At 37.7% G+C, this 20,257-nt stretch overlaps 3 protein-coding genes across 6 annotated transcripts; 2 read left to right on the top strand and 1 right to left on the bottom strand.

The window, feature by feature from the left end:
* Positions 1 to 6,195, top strand: sfrp2l (secreted frizzled-related protein 2 like). Of its 3 annotated transcripts, XR_014607849.1 has the most exons (5): positions 1 to 107; positions 1,894 to 2,495; positions 3,704 to 3,784; positions 4,948 to 5,369; positions 6,144 to 6,195. XR_014607849.1 is itself a non-coding variant. In XM_084125275.1 (4 exons), the coding sequence occupies exons 2-4, from the start codon at positions 1,967 to 1,969 to the stop codon at positions 5,250 to 5,252; spliced, it is 915 nt and encodes a 304-aa protein (XP_083981401.1). In that variant the 5' UTR covers positions 1 to 107; positions 1,894 to 1,966; the 3' UTR covers positions 5,253 to 5,465. The 3 variants fall into 3 exon arrangements, 2 of the variants coding, with proteins under 2 accessions (XP_083981401.1, XP_083981402.1); XM_084125275.1 differs by lacking the exon at positions 6,144 to 6,195 and having other exon boundaries at positions 4,948 to 5,465; XM_084125276.1 differs by lacking the exon at positions 6,144 to 6,195 and having other exon boundaries at positions 13 to 107; positions 2,014 to 2,495; positions 4,948 to 5,465.
* On the top strand, positions 6,167 to 13,975 carry tomt (transmembrane O-methyltransferase). The gene is made up of 4 exons (XM_084125282.1): positions 6,167 to 6,298; positions 8,349 to 8,623; positions 13,090 to 13,286; positions 13,595 to 13,975. Exons 2-4 carry the CDS (start codon positions 8,362 to 8,364, stop codon positions 13,913 to 13,915), a joined length of 780 nt encoding a protein of 259 aa, XP_083981408.1. The 5' UTR covers positions 6,167 to 6,298; positions 8,349 to 8,361; the 3' UTR covers positions 13,916 to 13,975.
* A 1,939-nt stretch (positions 13,976 to 15,914) lies between these two features.
* Positions 15,915 to 19,521, bottom strand: anapc15 (anaphase promoting complex subunit 15). 2 transcript variants are annotated; one of them, XM_084125420.1, is made up of 5 exons: positions 19,400 to 19,521; positions 18,707 to 18,828; positions 18,549 to 18,608; positions 18,316 to 18,453; positions 15,915 to 16,589 (listed from the first exon to the last, which is right to left on the bottom strand). In XM_084125420.1, exons 2-5 carry the CDS (start codon positions 18,824 to 18,826, stop codon positions 16,563 to 16,565), a joined length of 345 nt encoding a protein of 114 aa, XP_083981546.1. In that variant the 5' UTR covers positions 18,827 to 18,828; positions 19,400 to 19,521; the 3' UTR covers positions 15,915 to 16,562. The 2 variants fall into 2 exon arrangements, with proteins under 2 accessions (XP_083981546.1, XP_083981545.1); XM_084125419.1 differs by having other exon boundaries at positions 15,915 to 16,559.
* Between the last annotated feature and the right edge of the window lie 736 nt (positions 19,522 to 20,257).

Raw genomic sequence — 20,257 nt, 5'->3', positions numbered from 1 at the left:
ACTTTACTTGTACATGAGAGTGATTTGTTTTCTTTGCCCCAGAATATTCCTCCTGTAACGAAGAGGATCTTCCTCCTGTCAGAGAGGCGTTTGACTAGAGGACACAGGTGTGTGTGTGTGTGTGTGTGTGTGTGTGTGTGTTTTCAGTCGACAGAAGATTCTGGAGGGAGAGAACAGAATAATAACTGAGGTGTCCATTTCATAAACTCTGCCAGAAACACCTATTATGTCTTTATCTTTGAATATCAATGTCACACTCATCTATAAAACAACACATTTAGTGTGTTTGTGTCTACATTTACACACAGAAATACCTTCTAATTGCAGTTTTTGATGAGGTTTGACTGTGTAAATGTTGAGTTTATGACTGCGACTGACAGGCTTTAACAAGCTCATCATCAGATGCTGGATTGATTGTGTGTGTTAAATATAGATTAAATATAGATCTGCTCCTCAAATGTCAGAGCAACTGATGGACACTAAAAACATAGAGTGGAATAAAAATAACTTGTAGTTCTCTATTTTTGCAGCACGTTTCAGATGCCAGGCCTGAGTCAGTGTGAATGATGTTATGTTGCGTATGTAAACAGTTCACTGGGGTTTATATATATATATATATATATAGGCTCATAGTGACGGTGCATAACATAGAGTACGACAGCTGTTTAACACTGTAGAGAAACACTTTCACTATTTATATAGTTATAATACACACACTACACCGTGTGTTTGACACACATTCAGCCATTGTTTATGTGCTACTCCAGTTTCCACTCTAATCATTTTATTTTAGATTTGACTGATTTGAATGCTGTCATATATAGTTTATATTGTGTGTTGAATGTGTCCATCTAGTGGCCGCTGTGAGGAACAGCAGAAGTGAAGCTGGCGAATGAATATCAGTATCACTGGAAAACTATCATCTTCTGTTTTTCTGTCATTGTGTTTTTCAGATTTGTATTATTTTTAATTATCGATTATATATTATAAATCGTTTAAACAAACGTTTATGTAAGATGCAATTAATTGCAATTAATCTATTTCACAGTAGCCTACTATTTTTAATACATTATCATACTTGTTTCTCTCCCAAAAGATATTATGTTTGTGTGAAACACTTTTTTAAAAGCTTAGTTTACCGTGGAAGCTTGATTCTGCCCACGGAATAAAATAAAATATAAAAGGTAATTGTATAAACTCGCAATTTTATAACTCACAAAGACTATTTTTTAGAAAAAATTATGAGATATAAACTCAAAGAGGGAGTTACGTTTTTTATTTTAACTGTTTTCCATATTTTGCGACAGGACCCTAAAGAGGCAGGTGGAATCAGTGGGCGGGGCATCTCGTTCTCGAGAACACGTGATTGGACATATATTTGCATAAACCCCTGAGTGCAGGATGAGTCATCAATATTGTTTATTGTTTATTTTTTTCTGAAAGAGAAAGCTAAAAGTATATATTTTTTTCTGTTAAAAGTATATTTTTGTCGAATTTGTTTATTTTTGTCATTTGAATCGGATCGAAACTTATTCTGTCGTAGTATAATATTTGGAAGAAAAAAAATTAAAAGGTCGAGACCAAGATTTTAATAACCCAAACAGTTTTTTTTTTTTTAAGTGCTGGGCGTAACCGTGACCCCTTGCAATTCTGAGTTTATATCTCACCATGTAATATATATATATATATTGCAATTAAACTTGCAATTGTGAGAAAGAGTCAGAATTGTGAGATATAGTTACAATTACCTTTTTTCCCCCTAACTTTTTTAAAGTTGTTTTAAGTTTTTAATTGCCCAAAGTAAAGCTAAAGTAGATTCCCAGAAAAACCTCACACGAGCCTCTGAAGTGTTTTACAGCCGGTAATAAAGAACCTGATGTGTTTGATTCACAGGATGTGGAGACGCCACACACACACACACACAGAGAGAGAGAGAGAGATGTGAGTTTGAACGCGCGTGTCTACGATGTCTAATCTTCATTCTCTGTTCATGATCGTGCTGCTGGTTTCCAGTCCGTCCAGAGCTACTGATGATGAAGATGATCATGATGAAGGTCTGACAGTAATCCCGGTGTCTGACTCCGGCGCAGTGCGCTCGGTGTGTAAACCGGTTCCGAACACGATGGGCTTGTGTTCCGGGATCGGCTACGGAGAGATGCGGCTCCCGAACCTGCTGGGCCACGACACCGCGAGGGAAGCTCAGCAACAGTCCGCCTCATGGGTGCCTCTGCTCGGCAAACACTGTCACCGGGACACGCGACGCTTCCTCTGCTCGCTCTTCGCGCCCGTGTGTTTACCGGAGGTCCCGGTCCCGGTGCGCCCGTGCCGGAGTCTCTGTGAGGCGGTGCGGGACGCGTGTCTTCCCGTCATGAGCGCGTTCGGGTTCCCGTGGCCGGAGATGTTCAACTGCAGCCGGTTTCCAGATGGACCGGAGCTCTGCGTTCCCGGAGAACGAGACGCGAACCGGGAGGAAACAACAACCTACACGCCTAAAGGTGAACGGTTCACCAAGCTAACGTTTAAAGTTTAAACTAACAAAATAAACAATCAAAACTAACTTTAGCTGGACAATAACTTTATTCTAGAGCTGCTGTAATGCCAACACAATCTCTGTTACTTTAATTTCCTATTATCACTGTAAAGCTGCTTTAAAACAATCTATGTTGGTAAAAGCGCTATATAAATGAAGGTGACTTGACTTGACTAACGAAATTACATTCTTAGAACGTTTTTTTTAATGTCCCCAATAAGTAATGAAAACATAAAAAAAAACAAAAAACTTTTTTTAAACTTAAAACATCCAACTAAAATATTTCAGAAATAAACGATTACTTTTTTTGTTCCTTCGTTTTTGTGGAAAACATAAAACATTAAAAAAAATAAAAAACGATATCTCTGAATGAACGTTCTGTTAATGTTACTGGAAAAAGTTTGTTTAAAACCCTGCCAGAACGTTCCCTGTTAGCTAGACAGAAAATCAGTTGACTCACCAAGCTAACAAAAATATATTGTAAAAACGTTTTGCTAAAGTCCCCAATAAGTAATGAAAATGTTATTTCTGAATGTTCCTTTTTTAAATGTTATAAAATAGTCGTTATGGGAACATATTCCATTTGTATCATTCTTCAAACATTATGGGAATGTTTTTTTTTTTTTAATATCCTCTATTTTAAAAATAAAACGTTACTTTTTTTGCTCCTTCGTATTTGTGGATTTTTATTACAGACCAGATAACTTTGAACGAACGTTCTACAAACATTACTGGAAGAACGTTTGTTCAGAACCTTGCCAGAACGTTCTGAGAACATTCCCTGTTAGCACAATTAATAGAGAGATGGTATAACTGATTCACACACGCAATCACGATCTCGATAAGACATTGAAATAAATGAATGTGCTTTAACTGTGCTAATTTATCCGAGTTAGAATGAGCAGAAATCTGAAAGAAATGTTGCGACCCATAGTCAGAAAGAAACGGATGAAAGTGAGCTGTAATGTCACCGTGGGAATATAATAAACATTTTCCGCAGCTGTGCACAAGGAGACCCGAGTTCAAGTCCCTCAAACAACATCAAAGTCTGTTTACAAACTTTAGCTTCTAGTTAAAATCTTGGTCCAAAACAAAACTTTTTTTTTCAATTATTTGATGGCATCAGAATAAGTTGGGATCAGGTTTTATACATCTCTTCTCTGTTTCCTCCAGCTTCTGTGATCTGTGAGGTTTGCAGTCCAGACTCAGAAGGAGAGCGAGAGATCCAGCAGAACTTCTGCAAGAGTCCATTCGGTGAGTAACTGTAGACCAGTTATAACCCATCATGATGGAGCGACTCAAAACATTTAACATGAACATGAAAACATGGCTATATGTTTCTTCCTGTTAACTGGTGCGAGGGCGGGGCTATAACCTGTCACTCACAGGAGATCCACCAATAGCAAACCACAACCATCCAATCAATTCCCCACAGACACAATCAAGCCCCGCCCACATTTGTTCTTAGCTGTGTCCGAAACCACTCCCTATCCACTATATATCCCTATATACCGCTCTTGTTCCAGAAGTTAGCTAGGATCAGTGTTGGGGAAAATTATTTTGAAAAGTAATGCATTACAATATTGCGTTACTCCCTTAAAAAGTAACTAAGTACTTTTTTAGAAAAGTTATGTGTTGTTACTTTTGCGTTACTATTTTTCCACCTGGGCTGGGCTTGTTTTTTGATAACAAAAAAGTTATATTTTTGTGCAAATGTAAAGACCTTTTCACACCAAAAGTGAAATAATAATCCTCAGACTGAAGGAAATGTAGATTCACTCCTGTACAGTAGAGGGCGCCGCTCAAACAAACCTTTCAGCTCCTGTTAACCTGGATAACTATATAGTCTATATATATATAACTATATATAGAAATAGTCATTTTTCTTTATAGTTTCACTGAATAATTGAAGGTCAGAAGCAAGTACACTGGTCAATAAAGTGAGATTTAATGCATACAAATGTATGTTTTATTTAACATATTTAGTTATTGGAGGTTTTGCATATATTCTGATTTTGCATTTCACAGATTTTATTCATTTTGAGGAATATTGAATCTTTTTTCGTGCAAGTGAGATGAGTAAATGCTCACATCTAGTCTAGAACTACAATAACCATCATGTTCACACACACATACACACACACGCCTGTGTGCACTTACATTTCTCTCAACATGAGGACAGGAGAGCTCTCAGTCAGTCAATAAATGGGAAAACAAAGTAACTTGCGTTACATATTTGAAAAGTAACTCCGATATTTTGTTGATTTTGTTGTAAATTTTAAAAGTAATGCGTTACTTTACTAGTTACTTGAAAAAGTAATCTGATTACATAACTCAAGTTACTTGTAATGAGTTCCACAAACACTGGCTAGGACCTTATTCCACACCCAAACTGTAATTCCTGTTGTTCTCTCCAGCGTTCCGCCTGCGGATCGGCTCCTGGTCTCGGGACGGGTCCGATGTGCGTGTGGTTCCTCAGGGTCGCAGTCGTGTTCTGCGCTGGCAGGATCATCAGGTGGCGGCGGGGGACCAGAGCGCCCTCTGGCTGCCGGGGGGTCGCGACTGCTCCTGTCCCGCGCTGGACGGGCCGCTCACCGGCTCATACATCGCCCTGGCCCACATGACCAGCGGACGCATGCTCCTCACACGACTCCTCAAATGGTCCCGTGAAGAGAAAGAGCTGAAGAAGTTCATCAGGATGATGCTGAGACGAGCCTGCTGAGGTCACGACCCCTGGAACAGACATTAATGAGTGGATGAGATAAACAAAACAGAGTTCTGGAGTGATGAACGGCATGAAACTGCATCTTCGAAATGAGCTGTTTTTATTAGCGGAAATGTAAATCACTGTAAATTCAATTGATCATTTTTACTGATTTTTATACTTTTACTTTTTTCCTATATTTCTTTTTATTTGTACTGTCAAATTGATTAATCGCACCTAACATAAAAGTTTGTGTATATATATATATATATATATATATATATATATATATATATATAGTCAAAATTTGAAGTGGACCTTTCATCAACTTTTTTGATCCATCCATGTATGTATGTGTATATATATATATATATATATACACACACGCACATATATTATACATATTTATAAAGTGTTATGTTAGATGCAATTAATTGATTTGACAGCACTGTTTTTTATATATTTTATTCCTTTACATGACATGCAGTGAAAAAAGACAAAACAATTGACCATGCTTTATCAAAAAATTAACCAACTTGTTTTTCAAACAATATATATAAGTAAAAATAATAAGTAAACAATACAAATAATGACAACATAAAAAAAAATCAATAAAATTGTAGAAATAATAATATTAATACTTGAAACCAACCAAATTAATGCAAAAGTCTTTTTTTATTATTATTATTGTTTTATAAGCCATATTACTGAGTATATACCTCATGTATTATTCTAACGCCATTCCTTATGCCCATCTTTTGATTTTTATGCTTTCATACTGACTTTGTACTGACAGTTTTTATTTGCGATTAAAGAATATTGAACATTTTGTTGCACATATTGGTGGTTTTCTTTCTGCTCCACTATTCCTTCAGAAATGTCATTTCTGCTGTGATGTCATGCGCTCAGGTCATGTGACGCTCCAGGTGTAAGTGGAGGCGCTCCATCCATTATTCAGACGGAGGAATCTGATTGGCTGCTGCACACCTGTGGTACTCACACGAGTGTCTCTTCTTTCTGTCTTCAGAGTGTGTGTTTTGCGGGTCGAGAGAGTCCTGGATCTGGTAAAGTTATCATCAGATATGATGTTTTATTTTGTGTGTTGGTGAATGAGTGTCTGTGTTTGTCTGAATGAAACTGATCTGGGATCAGCTTGTGTCTTCTGGAAAGTCAAAATGTTCTGTCACGTCGAAACAAAGGCGTTTGAATTATTAATGTAGAGTTTTCATAGGCTGGATGTGAAGTGTTTGCTGTGTAGAGTAGTTTGAGTTTAGCTCTTACTGTAGTCTAGTAGTGCTGATAGTGATGTGCTCAAACCTGTGGTTGCTAAGATGTCCTGAGTGTTCTTAGTGTGTTGCTATGCAGTTGCTGTGGTGATCTGAATGCTTTTAGTGTGTTGCTAAGCTGTTCTGCATGTTTTAGCGTGTTGCTATGCAGTTGCTACGGTGTTTTTAGTGTGTTGTTATATGTTTTCCAGATTGTTCTGGGTGTTGCTATGTGGTTCCAAAGGTGTGTTTAGTGTGTTGCTATGCAGTCTGAATGTTTTGCATGTTTCTGTGTGGTTGCTAGGGTCTTCTGGTGTTTTTAGTCTTGCTAATTCAGCTGTACTGCATGTTTTTAGTGTGTTGCTATGCGGTTGTTATGGTGTCCTGCATGTTTTTAGCATGTTGCTATGTGGTTGCTAGGGTGTTTGTGTTGCTATGCAGTTGCTAGGGTGTTCTGAGTGTTTTAGTGTGTTGCTATATGGTTGCTAGGGTTTTCTGAATGTTTTAGTGTGTTGCTATGCAGTTGCTAGGGTGTTCTGAGTGTTTGTGTGTTGATATGTGGTTGTGTTACTATGCAGTTGCTAGGGAGTTCTGAATGTTTGTGCGTTGCTATGTGGTTGATAGGATGTTCTGAGTGTTAATGCGTTGCTATGCATTTGCTAGTGTGTTCTGAGTGTTTGTGTGTTGCTATGCGGTTGCTAGGGTGTTCTGGGTGTTTGTGTGTTGCTATACAGTTTCTAGGGTGTTCTGAGTGTTTTAGTGTGTTGCTATATGGTTGCTAGGGTTTTCTGAATGTTTTATTGTGTTGCTATGCATTTGCTAGGGTGTTATGAGTGTTTGTGTGTTGCTAGGATGTTCTGGGTGTTTGTGTGTTGCTATGCGGTTGCTAGGGTGTTCTGAGTGTTTGTGTGTTGCTCTGCAGTTGCTAGGGTGTTCTGAGTGTTTGTGTGTTGATATGTGGTTGTGTGTTACTATGCAGTTGCTAGGGAGTTCTGAATGTTTGTGCGTTGCTATGTGGTTGATAGGATATTCTGAGTGTTAATGTGTTGCTATGCGTTTGCTATGGTGTTCTGGGTGTTTGTGTGTTGCTATACGGTTGCTAGGGTTTTCTGAGTGTTAGCGTGTTGCTATGCCATTGCTAGTGTGTTCTGAGTATTTTAGCGTGTTACAATGCAGTTGCTAAGGTGTTGTGGGTGTTTGTGTGTTGCTATGTGGTTGCTAGGGTTTTCTGAGTGTTGTGTGTTGCTATGCGGTTGCTAGAGTGTCTTGAGTGTTTGTGTGTTGCTATCTGGTTGCTAGTGTGTTCTGAGTGTTTGTGTGTTGCTATGCGGTTGCTAGGGTGTTCTGGGTGTTTGTGTGTTGCTATACGGTTGCTAGGGTTTTCTGAGTGTTAGCGTGTTGCTAAGCCATTGCTTGTGTGTTCTGAGTGTTTTAGTGTGTTACAATGCAGTTGCTAAGGTGTTGTGGGTGTTTGTGTGTTGCTATGTGGTTGCTAGGGTTTTCTGAGTGTTGTGTGTTGCTATGCGGTTGCTAGAGTGTCTTGAGTGTTTGTGTGTTGCTATCTGGTTGCTAGGGTATTCTGAGTGTTTTAGTGTGTTGCTATGCCATTGCTAGTGTGTTCTGAGTGTTTGTATGTTGCTATGCCGTTGCTAGGGTTTTCTGAGTGGTGTCTGATCGTCAAGTCACCTTTATTTATATAGCGCTTTTTACAGTACAGTTCAGCTTTACAGAGATAACAGGAAAATAATGCAACAAAGATTGTGTTTAGAAGAAAATGGCTTCTTGGTCCAGCTTAAAGCCAGCTTCTACTATGTTTCAGTGACGTTAAAGCCTGTCTTTGTGTTCGCAGGTCAGAGGTGAAGATGGTTTCTCCTGCGATCGCTTTTGCTTTACTTCCTCTGTTACTCACGCTGATCATCCGTTACCGTTACTTCTTCGTGCTGCTGTACCGGGCCGTACTGATCCGCTGGGTGCGCGACTGTTTATCGGGCCTCAGCCGAGAGGAACGGGCCTTTCAGTACATACTGACCCACGCCACGCCCGGAGACTCCCAGAGCATCCTGGACACCTTTGACCAGTGGTGCAGCAAAGTGGAGTTCATCAGCAACATCGGGCCCAAGAAAGGTACACACACACACACACACAGGGCCTAAAATTAACACTCGCCATATGCCAAATGCGACATTGGCGAGTATATGAAACGGTGTCAATCGCCACTTTGCCGGTAAAATTTTTAGGTAACACTTTATTTTACAGTGTCCTTGTTACATATGTTACTTACCATAGTAATAACAGTTAATTACATGCAACAAACCCTAATCCGAATCCTACCGTAACCTTATAGTAAGTACATGTTGTTAATCATTATTACTCAGTACTCAGTAATATATAATTACACTGTAACAATGACATCTTAAAATAAAGTGTAACCCATTTTTATGAATTGCATCAATACAGTATTGTGAGAACATGAGTGTGAACAAACGTGATTGATACTCAGGACAGTTGGTCATCGCCAGCCTTGCTGATTTAAATATTCAAGCACATGAAAAGAAGCGAAAGGGAGTTTATTTCGTTACTCGCGCAATGTGTGTAAAGTTTACTCGCGCAATGTGTGTAAACACACACAGGTAACACACACACGCCCAGAAAGCCAGAGAGCGCAATAGAGAGCCTAAGCCCCTCCCCTTCCGGTTGACCACCATGGGACCTTAATTCGGAAAAATATTGTATGGTAGTCAATGACGAGAGACAACAAATATTTTGATCTCGTTTGAACTGTGCCCTGAATTACACATATGATGTTTGTCAATTTAAAAGATACATTTTAAAGTCAAGAAAGTCTGACTTTAACTGGCAGTTTGATGTAAAACTGTTGAGGTATAAGACTGTGAAAATACGTAATTACAGAGACTACAAACCCAGAAGGCGCACAGGAGGACACATGCTAGACTTTTATTTGTTGATTTTTCTTCAGCCTTTAATACAATTCAACCACACATTTTAATCAAGAGGCTCTTAGATCAGTTTGCGTAAAGCAATAATTTGATGGGTTGGATTTTGGATTTCTTAACTAACAGAACACAGAGAGTCAGAGTAAATGGTGTCTTATCTGAACAGAGGAGTTCCTCTACAGGGTCTCCTCAAGGATGTGTGCTGTCTCCACTTTTATTTATTTTATATACAAATATGTGTCAAAGCTTGTATGATAACAGAATTATCATAAAGTATGCGGATGACTCAGTTATTTTGAGTTTACTTAAGGAGAATGAGACCTCACATGGCCCAATTATTGAGGATTTTGTCAATTGGTGTGAGGAATCTTACTTACCGCTTAACATATCAAAGACCAAGGATATGATCATTGATTTTAGGAAAAGTACTCATCCAAGTGAACCTACCTCAATTAAAGGCCAAACAATAGAGTATGTACAATCATACAAATACCTTGGGACTATTATTGATGAGAAACTGAATTTTGAAAAGAATTGTGAGGCTCTGTGCAAAAAGGGGCACCAGCGTTTGTATTGCCTAAGGAAATTATCTGTGTTTAATCTTGACCGAACAATAATGAAAATGTTTTATCATGCTTTTATTGAATCTGTGTTGTCCTTCTCCACTGTAGTATGGTATGGTCATATATCTTTAAAGGCAAAAAATCAGTTAGACCAGATAGTAAAATGGTCTGGCCGTTTGATAGGTGAGTCTAAACCAGGAGTGGCATCCCTGTATACCAAACAGTTACAAAGGATGGCCTTCTCAATCTTACTTGATGACTCTCACCCCCTGCACAGTGAGTTTCAGTTATTGCCGTCTGCGAGGAGGTATAAAGTTCCAAGGTGTAGAACGAAAAGATATAAGAGCAGCTTCGTACCAAATGCGATTAATATGATTAACAAAATGTAGAGGTGGTTCTCAGAAATGTTGTAATAGGGTTTTATGATTTTTATCTGTTTTTATTTTAAATTGTTTTTTATTGATTTTTAAGTTGTTTGTTTTTAGGTTCTTCTTAAGGTTCTTTTTTAAAGACCACATTTAATGTTTTGAGAGCACTTTCTTGAGAGCACTTTACTCAGTATGAGTATTTAATTATTTGTTCCTATGTATTGTGGAGTGTTCTATGTTGTGTGTTTTTGTATTGGATGCCATAGTCATTGCACTGTAAAACAAGTTTACCTACGGGTACAATAAAAGTAACCTAACCACATGTGACGTCATACCTTTTCTCTCAATGAAGCTAACTTTACTGAAGCTAACGTCTGTCTGTTTCTATAGTCTTACGTTATAATCGTAACGTTACGCCGTCATGCCTGAGTGTTTTGTACCAGACTGCACACATACGAGCATGTTGGTGACGTACATATAGTGCGAGACGAGAGATGTAGTTCATTGAGCGATTTTCACATAAAACTAATGTTACTCTTCTGTTTTCTGACAAACTGCGACTTTCTTGACTTTCATAATTATCTTTTAAATTGACAAACATCATATGTGTAATTCAGGGCACAGTTCAGACGGAATAAAAAGATAAGTTGTCTCTCGCCATTGACTACCATACATATTTTTTCCGACATAAGGTCCCATGAGCCGGAAGCGGAGGGGCGGGACTTAGGCTCTCTATACTGAATTGATACATCTCCAGTGTCTTGCGCTTGAACAGACATATTCAAACACAATATTGTCAAAATGCACATCTTAAGTGAACATAAACAGTTGGTTAAGAAAACGCATGTGCATTTGCTCTTAAAGTGACAGCGGCCTAATATTTCGTTTTAAATGTTAATCAAACAACAAAAGACAAAGACAAATCACTCACTGCTCTAGACTGAATAACTTTTGTAACTTTAATAAGGGTTCATCTATGTTTCATGGCTGATAAAAAATATTGATGGCCGGTAAATGTTCTTAAAGGAACACTCCACCGTTTTTTGAAATAGGGCTTATTCATATTCTTTCATACATTTAGATAGGTGGGTAAATGCATTTTTGTCTCAGTGCATGCATTGTTTTAGTTTGACAGGGTCGGCGCTAGCTTAGCTTAGCACAATGAATGGAATCCTTTGTTGCCAGCTAGCATGTCCTGAGTAAAATTGATTAAAAAAACAAAAAAAAACCACGTAATTACTTCTTGTGGCCTGCGTATTCACAGCGAGTACAAATAGCGATGCAGATTAACACTAGGTGATTTCCTAGGCAGATATTGACTTGGGACTATATTATGGGGAAGCACAGGCGAAGCACGGCTACTTAGGCGAAGCACTGCTACTTGGGCGCAGACATATCACGCAACACATGAAATCCCACAACTTCTGTCAACATACCGGTGTGCAAGGAGTCAAAACACAGAAGAACAACACGCGTGATCTGCACCGAGTGTCTTCGCTTTTGGATTGTTTTTTTTTGAGAAGTTACAGATACAGTTACAGCAAACATGGTAATTACCTGCGTAGCAAAAGGTTGTGAGAACAAGCAAAGGACATACACAAATGTAATGTTTCACAGAATTCCATCGAATGTGGAACTGAGAAATAAATGGCTAGCTACTCTGGAGATCTGTACTTCAACGCCTCTCTACAAAATCAAACAGTATCGTGTTTGCAAAGAGGATTTTGCACCGGAGGACTAAGTTACTTTGAAAAAATGGAATATGGGCCCAGAAAGACGGTACTACGTCTGAAACATACGGCTGTCCCCATCCCATCTATTTTCAAAGCACAGGCAGAACAAAGTGCACATGTAAGTTGTCTTTTATTACTCTTCCTTATGTTAATCTGTGTCTTTATTCGGTTGTAAGATAGATGCTGAGAAGCTGTATATAGACTACGGTTCAAATAACGTTAGCCTCCTCTAGTATAACCTCATGTTGAATTCAACCTGTTTAGCATGAACAACCAAACGAAAATAAAAATCGTACAAAAAACATAAACACACGTGTGATGTCATCATGTGATTATTAGTATTACATCGTGTCCTAACGAACGATGCAATGCGATGCAGTCTTTGTGTTTGTGTCCATTTTTGACGGTAAACTTCAGATGTGTTCCGATTGGCGGTCACGCTCACTTGCTGTGTTCCGATTGGCTGTCACGCTCACTTGCTGTGTTCCGATTGGCTGTCATGCTCACTTGCTGTGTTCTGATTGGCTGTCACGCTCACTTGCTGTGTTTCCGATTGGCTGTCACGCTCACTTGCTGTGTTCCGATTGGCTGTCACACTTACTTGCTGTGTTCCGATTGGCTGTCACACCCACTTGCTGTGTTCCGATTGGCTGTCACGCTCACTTGTTGTGTTCTGATTGGCTCTTATGCTCACTTGCTGTGTTCTGATTGGCTGTCACGCTCACTTGCTGTTTTCCGATTGGCTGTCACACTCACTTGCTGTGTTCCGATTGGCTGTCACGCTCACTTGCTTTGTTCCGATTGGCTGTCACACTCACTTGCTGTGTTCCGATTGGCTGTCACACTCACTTGCTTTGTTCCGATTGGCTGTCACACTCATTTGCTGTGTTCTGATTGGCTGTCACACTCACTTGCTTTGTTCCGATTGGCTGTCACGCTCATTTGCTGTGTTCTGATTGGCTGTTTGTGCAGGTAAGATCCTGGACCGGCTGCTGCAGGAACACTGCCCGATCACTGTTCTGGAACTGGGCACTCACTGCGGTTACAGCACCGTTCGCATCGCCCGCTCGCTGCCCATCGGCGCTCGCATCTACTCCGTCGAGATGGACGAGCGAAACGCTGCCGTGGCCGAGAAAATCATTCGACTGGCAGGTTTTGATGAAGACATGGTGAGTTTTCTGCATTCATTTCTCTTTCTTAAAGGTGCAGTCTGTAAGAATGGCAGCTAGTGGTGGAAACAGGTACTGCAGTCCAAAATCAAAATATCAACACACACACATATATATATATATATATATAACATGGTGTTAAAATACAATCTGGCATTCATCTAGAATAGTCAAGTCAGCTTGCTTTGACATTTTGTGAAACCAGGCTTAACAATTGTAGCTTATTATGGCCAAAAACCATCCATTCCAGGAAGGGACTTCAGCATAGCGTGTGAAGAGTTTGATCTCTCCGTCACTGGTTTTCTCAGGTGGAGCTGATCGTGCGCCCGTCGGATGAGGTGATCCCGCGCTTGCGTGAGGACTTCGGCGTGGAGTGCCTGGACTTCGTGTTCATGGATCACTGGAAGCGCTGTTATCTGCCGGACCTGCACCTGCTGGAGGACAGTGGGCTTCTGGGAGAGGGATCCATCATCCTGGCGGACAACGTCATCTTCCCCGGAGCGCCCAACTTCCTCCGGCACGCGCGGCGCTGCGGCCTGTACGAGGTCAGAGTTCACCGCGCCACGCTCGAGTACATCAGGGGCATCCGGGACGGCATGGCGGAGCTCACCTTCCTCGGGATCAAGTAAAGCTTTCAACATTAACAACACAACATGACAACATCGTGTTTCTCAGCCTATAGAACGAGTGTGAGGAGATTATGAACAGTCAAAGGGTTCATTCATTCACCTGTGAACTTCAACAGCATGTGAACTTTACATTTAAGTATTTATTCATTTTTTTATTTAATTTTTTTTTTTCCACTTTAAAAAAAAAAAAATCTTCGTTTATTTATTTTAAATTCTCTTTCTCTCTCTGTCTGTAGCATGCTGTCCAACACTGTGTTTGGATCCTTCACTGGTCTTGGCTTTGGTTGATCATGTGATCTATGTAACCATGTGACTTCATAAATTAAGAAAGCTTGGCATTGAGAAAGGTCAGATGTGACTGAAACGTTTGCCACTTTTTTCAGTAAAATCATTTGATTGGATCTGGCTTTTGACGTATCTTGTGTTTGGTGGAGTTTGCGACTCTCCTGAAGTGCCTCTAAATGGAATTTATTTTATCTTCGCACCTGAAATGGACTAATTTGAAGGCGCGGTGAGTCCCTAGCTACTCTTCACTCTCGCGAAAATGAAATTCGCTCTTATTTTCTAAATGCATATTATTGATCTTATTGTGAAATATTCATCCATGCACGTTTCTTTTTATAAAAATGTTTTTACCTTGTAATGTTTAATCAATATGTCATAACTGGATCTTTCAGTGATGCGTCAGTCTTCTCTCTGGTGATGTATGCAGGATTAACCAATCATTTAGTGCGCTTAAACTCCGCCCCTGAAAGATCTTTAGAGCCACGCCCACATCTCAACATCCAATCAATAACTGATTCACAGAATCAAGCCCCACCCTACATTTAATCTTTTTCAACAATCCCTTACACTCTGAAATATGTCACAATATGATCTGTCACCGTCACTCGTTTAATAGCAACTTTAATCATTCAATTACTCTATTTAATCATTTATGTATCATTTGACCATTTAAACTTTTTGGATTATATATCAATGTCTATAAAATAATAATATATTTTACATTATTATAGAATACATTCCATATCATTATATAATAATTTTAAATAAAAATATAATTTATAAATAATTATTGTTCATTATTATTAAATATTAAACAGGAATATTGCAATATTTCACTGTAAAATTAAAAAAAAAAGTATTTAAGAAAAATAATATAAAATAATATAATGTAAAATTACAATACTAAAATTCTTTGAAATTTATTCTTAATTCTATTTTCAAACTTTATTTTGGTGGAAAACTCGCTTTGCATAAGAACACAGATGGGGTTTTCTCTGAATTATGCAGCACATATATTTATTTAAGCCTTTGTGATTTAATAAGCGCATTAAGTCATATCGTAAATTAAAGTTGGTATGAAATGGAAATTTTCCCTATCTATTTGGATCCAATTAAATATGTTAATGACTTCAAAGTGCCCTCTATTAATATCATAAAACAAACATTAATGAGATCCTTTGTGTGTGTGTGAGTCTTTGTGCATCATATTTACATTACACAAATGCAAATGAGATTGGAGAGCAGAGATCACACAGGTTTAGAGGAACATGACGGTGAATAAATTATGACAAAATTCGACCCTTCACGTCTTGAATGATTTAAAAATGCCAAACTAAACAGATGATTCGCTAACACTTTACAATAAGGTTCATTACTTTACATTAGTTAATGTATTAACTAACATGAACTAACAATGATAAATACATGTTACAGTATTTATTAATGTTTGTTAATGTTAGTTACTAAAAATACAGCTGTTGATGTAAGTTCACAGTGTTAACAAATACAACCTTTGATTTTGATAACGTATTAGTAAATGTTGAAATGAATATAAACTAAGATTAATAAATGCTGTAGAAGTATTGATCATTCTTAGTTCATGTTAACTAAGGTAGTTAATTAATGTTAACTAATGAACCTTATTGTAAAGTGTTAGTGATGCTTCTATTAAAATAGGATGGGAAGTTAACAAATCGACCATTTGTACAAGATGAACAATTGACTACAAATTTATTTACAACCACAAAGACATATGATACAAACATGAGGATAAAGCCATCAGCGTTTCTGAGCTGGAAATGCGTTGTGTGACGCATGAACTCCTGAATCCTGACACTCGTCTGGATGACATGCAGAAATGCCCAGTAACTCAATAACTTTATAGACTGACCAAAGAGTCACTGAACACTTTCTACAAGCCTGAGAAGTGACGAAAGTTCATGTTGCGACAAGTTCAAGTGCTGGTTTTGTGAGAAACACGAACACTGCAAAAAATGCTTTTCTTACTCAGTATTTTTGTCTTGTTTCCAGTCCATTTATTTCCCCAGAAAACAAGACTTAATATCTTATGGCCTTTTACTACTTTAGTAAATGCATCTTGATTTAAGAAATGTTTGGACTGGAAACAAGACAAAAATACTAAGTAAGAAAAGCATTTTTTGCAGTGAAGTGGTTCTTTAGTAACACTGAACACTTGAGCTGACGGTCTTGTGTGTGTGTGACACGTATAAATAACAGTCATTTGAGTATTTCAGCAGCACACTTCTTTCCATCGCCAGCTCCAGTTTATCGTCTGATTGATTGATCTGGTCTAGATCATCCACTGGTCCTGGTCTTGATCGGCTCCTTCCATGTCGACCTGTCAGTGAGCGACACTCACGTCATTCACCTAAAATCAAAACTCAGATCTCTTCAAAACTGAACTTCACTAGAATCAACGTTTGTCAGGTCAACAGCAGATCATACACTGCAGAAAACGCTTTTCTCACTCAGTGTTTTTGCCTTGTTTCCAGTCCAAATATCTAACAATTCTTAAATCAAGATGGATTTACTAAAGTAGTAAAATCCCATTAGATATTATATCTTGTTTTCAGGGGGAAAAAATAAAACAAGCAAAATTATCTGCAATTTGGGGTAAGAAAAATCTTATTTTATCTAATCTTAATTCAGATTATTATTATTATAAACAAGATTATTTTTCTCACCCCTTTGGCAGATCATTTTGCTTGTTATACACAAAAATTCACTTGCTTATTTTCCCCAGAAACCAAAACATAATATCTAGTAACTGCTTCTTGATTTAAGAAATGTCTGATATTTGATCTGGAAACAAGACAAAAATACTGAGTAAGAAAAGCATTTTTTGCAGTGAAGGCAAGACCCTAAAGGTCAATATTTTACTAATATATCTCATCATACTTCCCCAGATGACTAAACACATTAAGATTTTTTTTTTTTTTTTTGTATTACAAGTTTTCTGAAATGTTTTATATGCAAATGAGGCGTTTTCTAATAAAATATGCATGGATTTGCATACATTTCCAGAGAATTAATCTGAATATTGGATAAAGCCAGGTTCAAAATTCTTGTCTGATTTTGTTTTCATGTTAGAGGTAAAGGTTTTTACTGAGGGGATTCTTGATTTCTCTTTTTATCACTGCATAAAACAGAAAATACGGTCAACAGTCTGGAAAAATACATTTTTACCATGTTTTTAAGAATAAAATGTTATAAAAATCAGGTGAATGATGTTATGAACAAACCCCTCAGTAAAATCCTTCAGAATATAGATATGAATAAAACTGTAAGTTTTGGTGTATGTAAGTGCTGCTGAAGTGGAGGACAAAACTCATCTTTAAAGATATGTATTGAGACTGAAATCTACAGATGCAATAAAATAAACTCTTAAATGTGTATTTTCTGAGTGTTTTCTTTCCACTAGTCACGTTATAGAAGTAAAATGGAGCTCAAGACTGAGCAGTGCATGAACAACACGGGTAGTGTCTCATCTAAAAACATCCCTTTACATATTTAAGACATTTAATATGAAAAACAATGATATTTATATACAGTAGTCAACATTTGAAGTGGATCAAAAGCTTTCATCAAAGTTCTACATTCATTTATTTATTTATTCTTAGGACAACTTTGATTAACTTTTTTGACCCACTTCAAATGTTGATTACTGTATAATAATAATAATAATAATAATAATAATAATAATGGCTTTATATATATATTAGTTTTTAAATGCCCTGAAAATTTTCAAATCTATCATTATATGACATTATTGTTGTAACCTTTATCACACAAACCATAATTAATCATTATATACACATTATATTCACTACACTGTAAAAATGATTGTTGGTTTAACTTAAAAACATTAAGTTACCTGGTTTCCTTAACATTTTGAGTTCATTCCAATACAAATTTTGAGTTGATACAATGGAGGAGATTGGTTTAATCAACCGAAAATCCTAATATTATGTTCTCTGAACCCAAGTTGATTTGACAAAGAAAAAAAGTTGATAACAAATCATGTAAATAATTTTTTACAGTGTAGTTGTTTTGCTCGTTTGATTGTGTGTGTGTGTGTGTGTGTATCTCTTGACCTCATTAATTTCTCCATCGTCAGGAAACTCGTTGTAGATGTTCATGTCGTCCATGTCCTGCATGTCTTCATCGTCCTCTGAGTCTTCCTCGCTGTCCTCCTCGTCTTCATCATCCTCCTCCTCTTCCTCGTCGAAGGTCTGGCATGAGCGAAAAGAACGTGTTAGATATGATATTATATTATATATGATATTCTCAGGAATCGGATCTGAACATCATGCGTTCTCACGCGCACCTCAAAGATGGGCCGGCCGATGGGCATCAGGTTGTTGTCTTTCTCTGCGATGTTCTGCAACTGAACACAGACAGCTTCATCAGCACACACACACATTCAGACTCACACACTCAGACACACACACTCTCACCAGTTCTCACACACACACACACACTGACCCAGGTCTGGTGCTGCTGCTCTTGTTGGTGTAGTTCGGCTTCATCCACACACGGACGGTCCAGATTAAACCACAGAGACTCGGTCACACGCGGGAACAGAGACGGGAAGAGGGTGGACATCTCTGAACACACACACACACAAATGAACATAGAAATTACCATAGTATACTTAGACAGTTATTTGATTACGGTGCACATACACCATTAAAAACTACCATGTTTAATCACATGTAAGTCAGTAATACCTTGTTTTTATGATATTTTTATAAAGTACAAAATAAAATACATTGTGGTATTACTAGTACTTGTGGAAAAACATGGTAATACCATGGTGTTCTTTAGAGATGCCATCGTACTCAAAGAAATGTATATCATGGGCATCATAAAATCATGGTATATCATAAAAATGTGGTATTAAAGTAACATGTAAATGCGTGGCATTACTTCACATGTGCTATTCGGTAGTATTGTGTAAATATCAGTTAATATGAATGTCAGTATTGCGGTATATCGCATTATTATGGTACTTTCTGTATAGGTTGTTTGTTTATTCTTCATAAATAAATAACACACACAGAATAGACACAGTATTCCGGTCACTTGTGTAAATAGCGTGCCTGATAAATTTTAATAAAATAGTCTTTAATATATATATATATATATATATATATATATATATAAAATATGATTTACCTGCAGCTCCGCAGAAAGTTCAAATGTAAACACACAGCGGGCTCTGGTGTTGCACCGGAAGCTCTTCCCTCGGTTCCCTCGGAGTTTTAGTTCCGTCCATCATGCGCTCATGTGTCAGAACTCTGAAAAGCGTATAAAAACATTCACGAGTTACTAAAAAAAATCGTATGATTGTCGTGTGATATCACGCGAGTTCCTCGAGCAGAACAAATCAAATGTGATTGAAGATTGACTGAACACTCAATAAACCTTGAGCACATAGTTTACTGCACGCAATCTCTCACAGTTATGCATCATGTGCTGAATATGACAGATGTGTGTGTGAGTGTTTCTGCAACTACAAGCACTTTTAAGTCCCAGTAGTGAAATTTTAGATTTATGTTCAAATTTGTCATTTGATGCTTCATAAATATAAATGTAGCGTCAATACACACTTTTACATAAAATATAATGAATAAATAATATGATTTAATGTAAAATTATGAAGCATTTATAGGTCCAAACACCATTTTTGCTCATGTCCCACACCCGTGGTTTCAATGTTGAGATACATAAAATTAACTCATTCTTTTACAATATGACATTATTTCAAATTAATTAGTTTTATATACATATGACTTTACACCATCTTAAAGTAAATTTTTTTGTTTACTAATTGTTTATATGATTTTTTTTTTATCTAAATAAACCTGTCCCACAATTTTGAGTCCTTACCGCAACACTGAAAAAGACTCTTAATAGGCCTTGAATGCCGGAAGTAGCCGCGAAAAATTGCTGAAGTGTCTTCCGGTTACTGCGTTCACCATGGCTGCCTGTTAATTATCACTGTACTACTTCGCTTTCCGCATCTCCAAAAAG

Source organism: Abramis brama, assembly GCF_963993115.1.
Source record: "Abramis brama genome assembly, chromosome: 10".
NCBI classification, from domain to species: domain Eukaryota; kingdom Metazoa; phylum Chordata; class Actinopteri; order Cypriniformes; family Leuciscidae; genus Abramis; species Abramis brama.
Note: the sequence above shows the minus strand (reverse complement) of the source record. Positions and strands in the feature narration are given on the sequence as shown.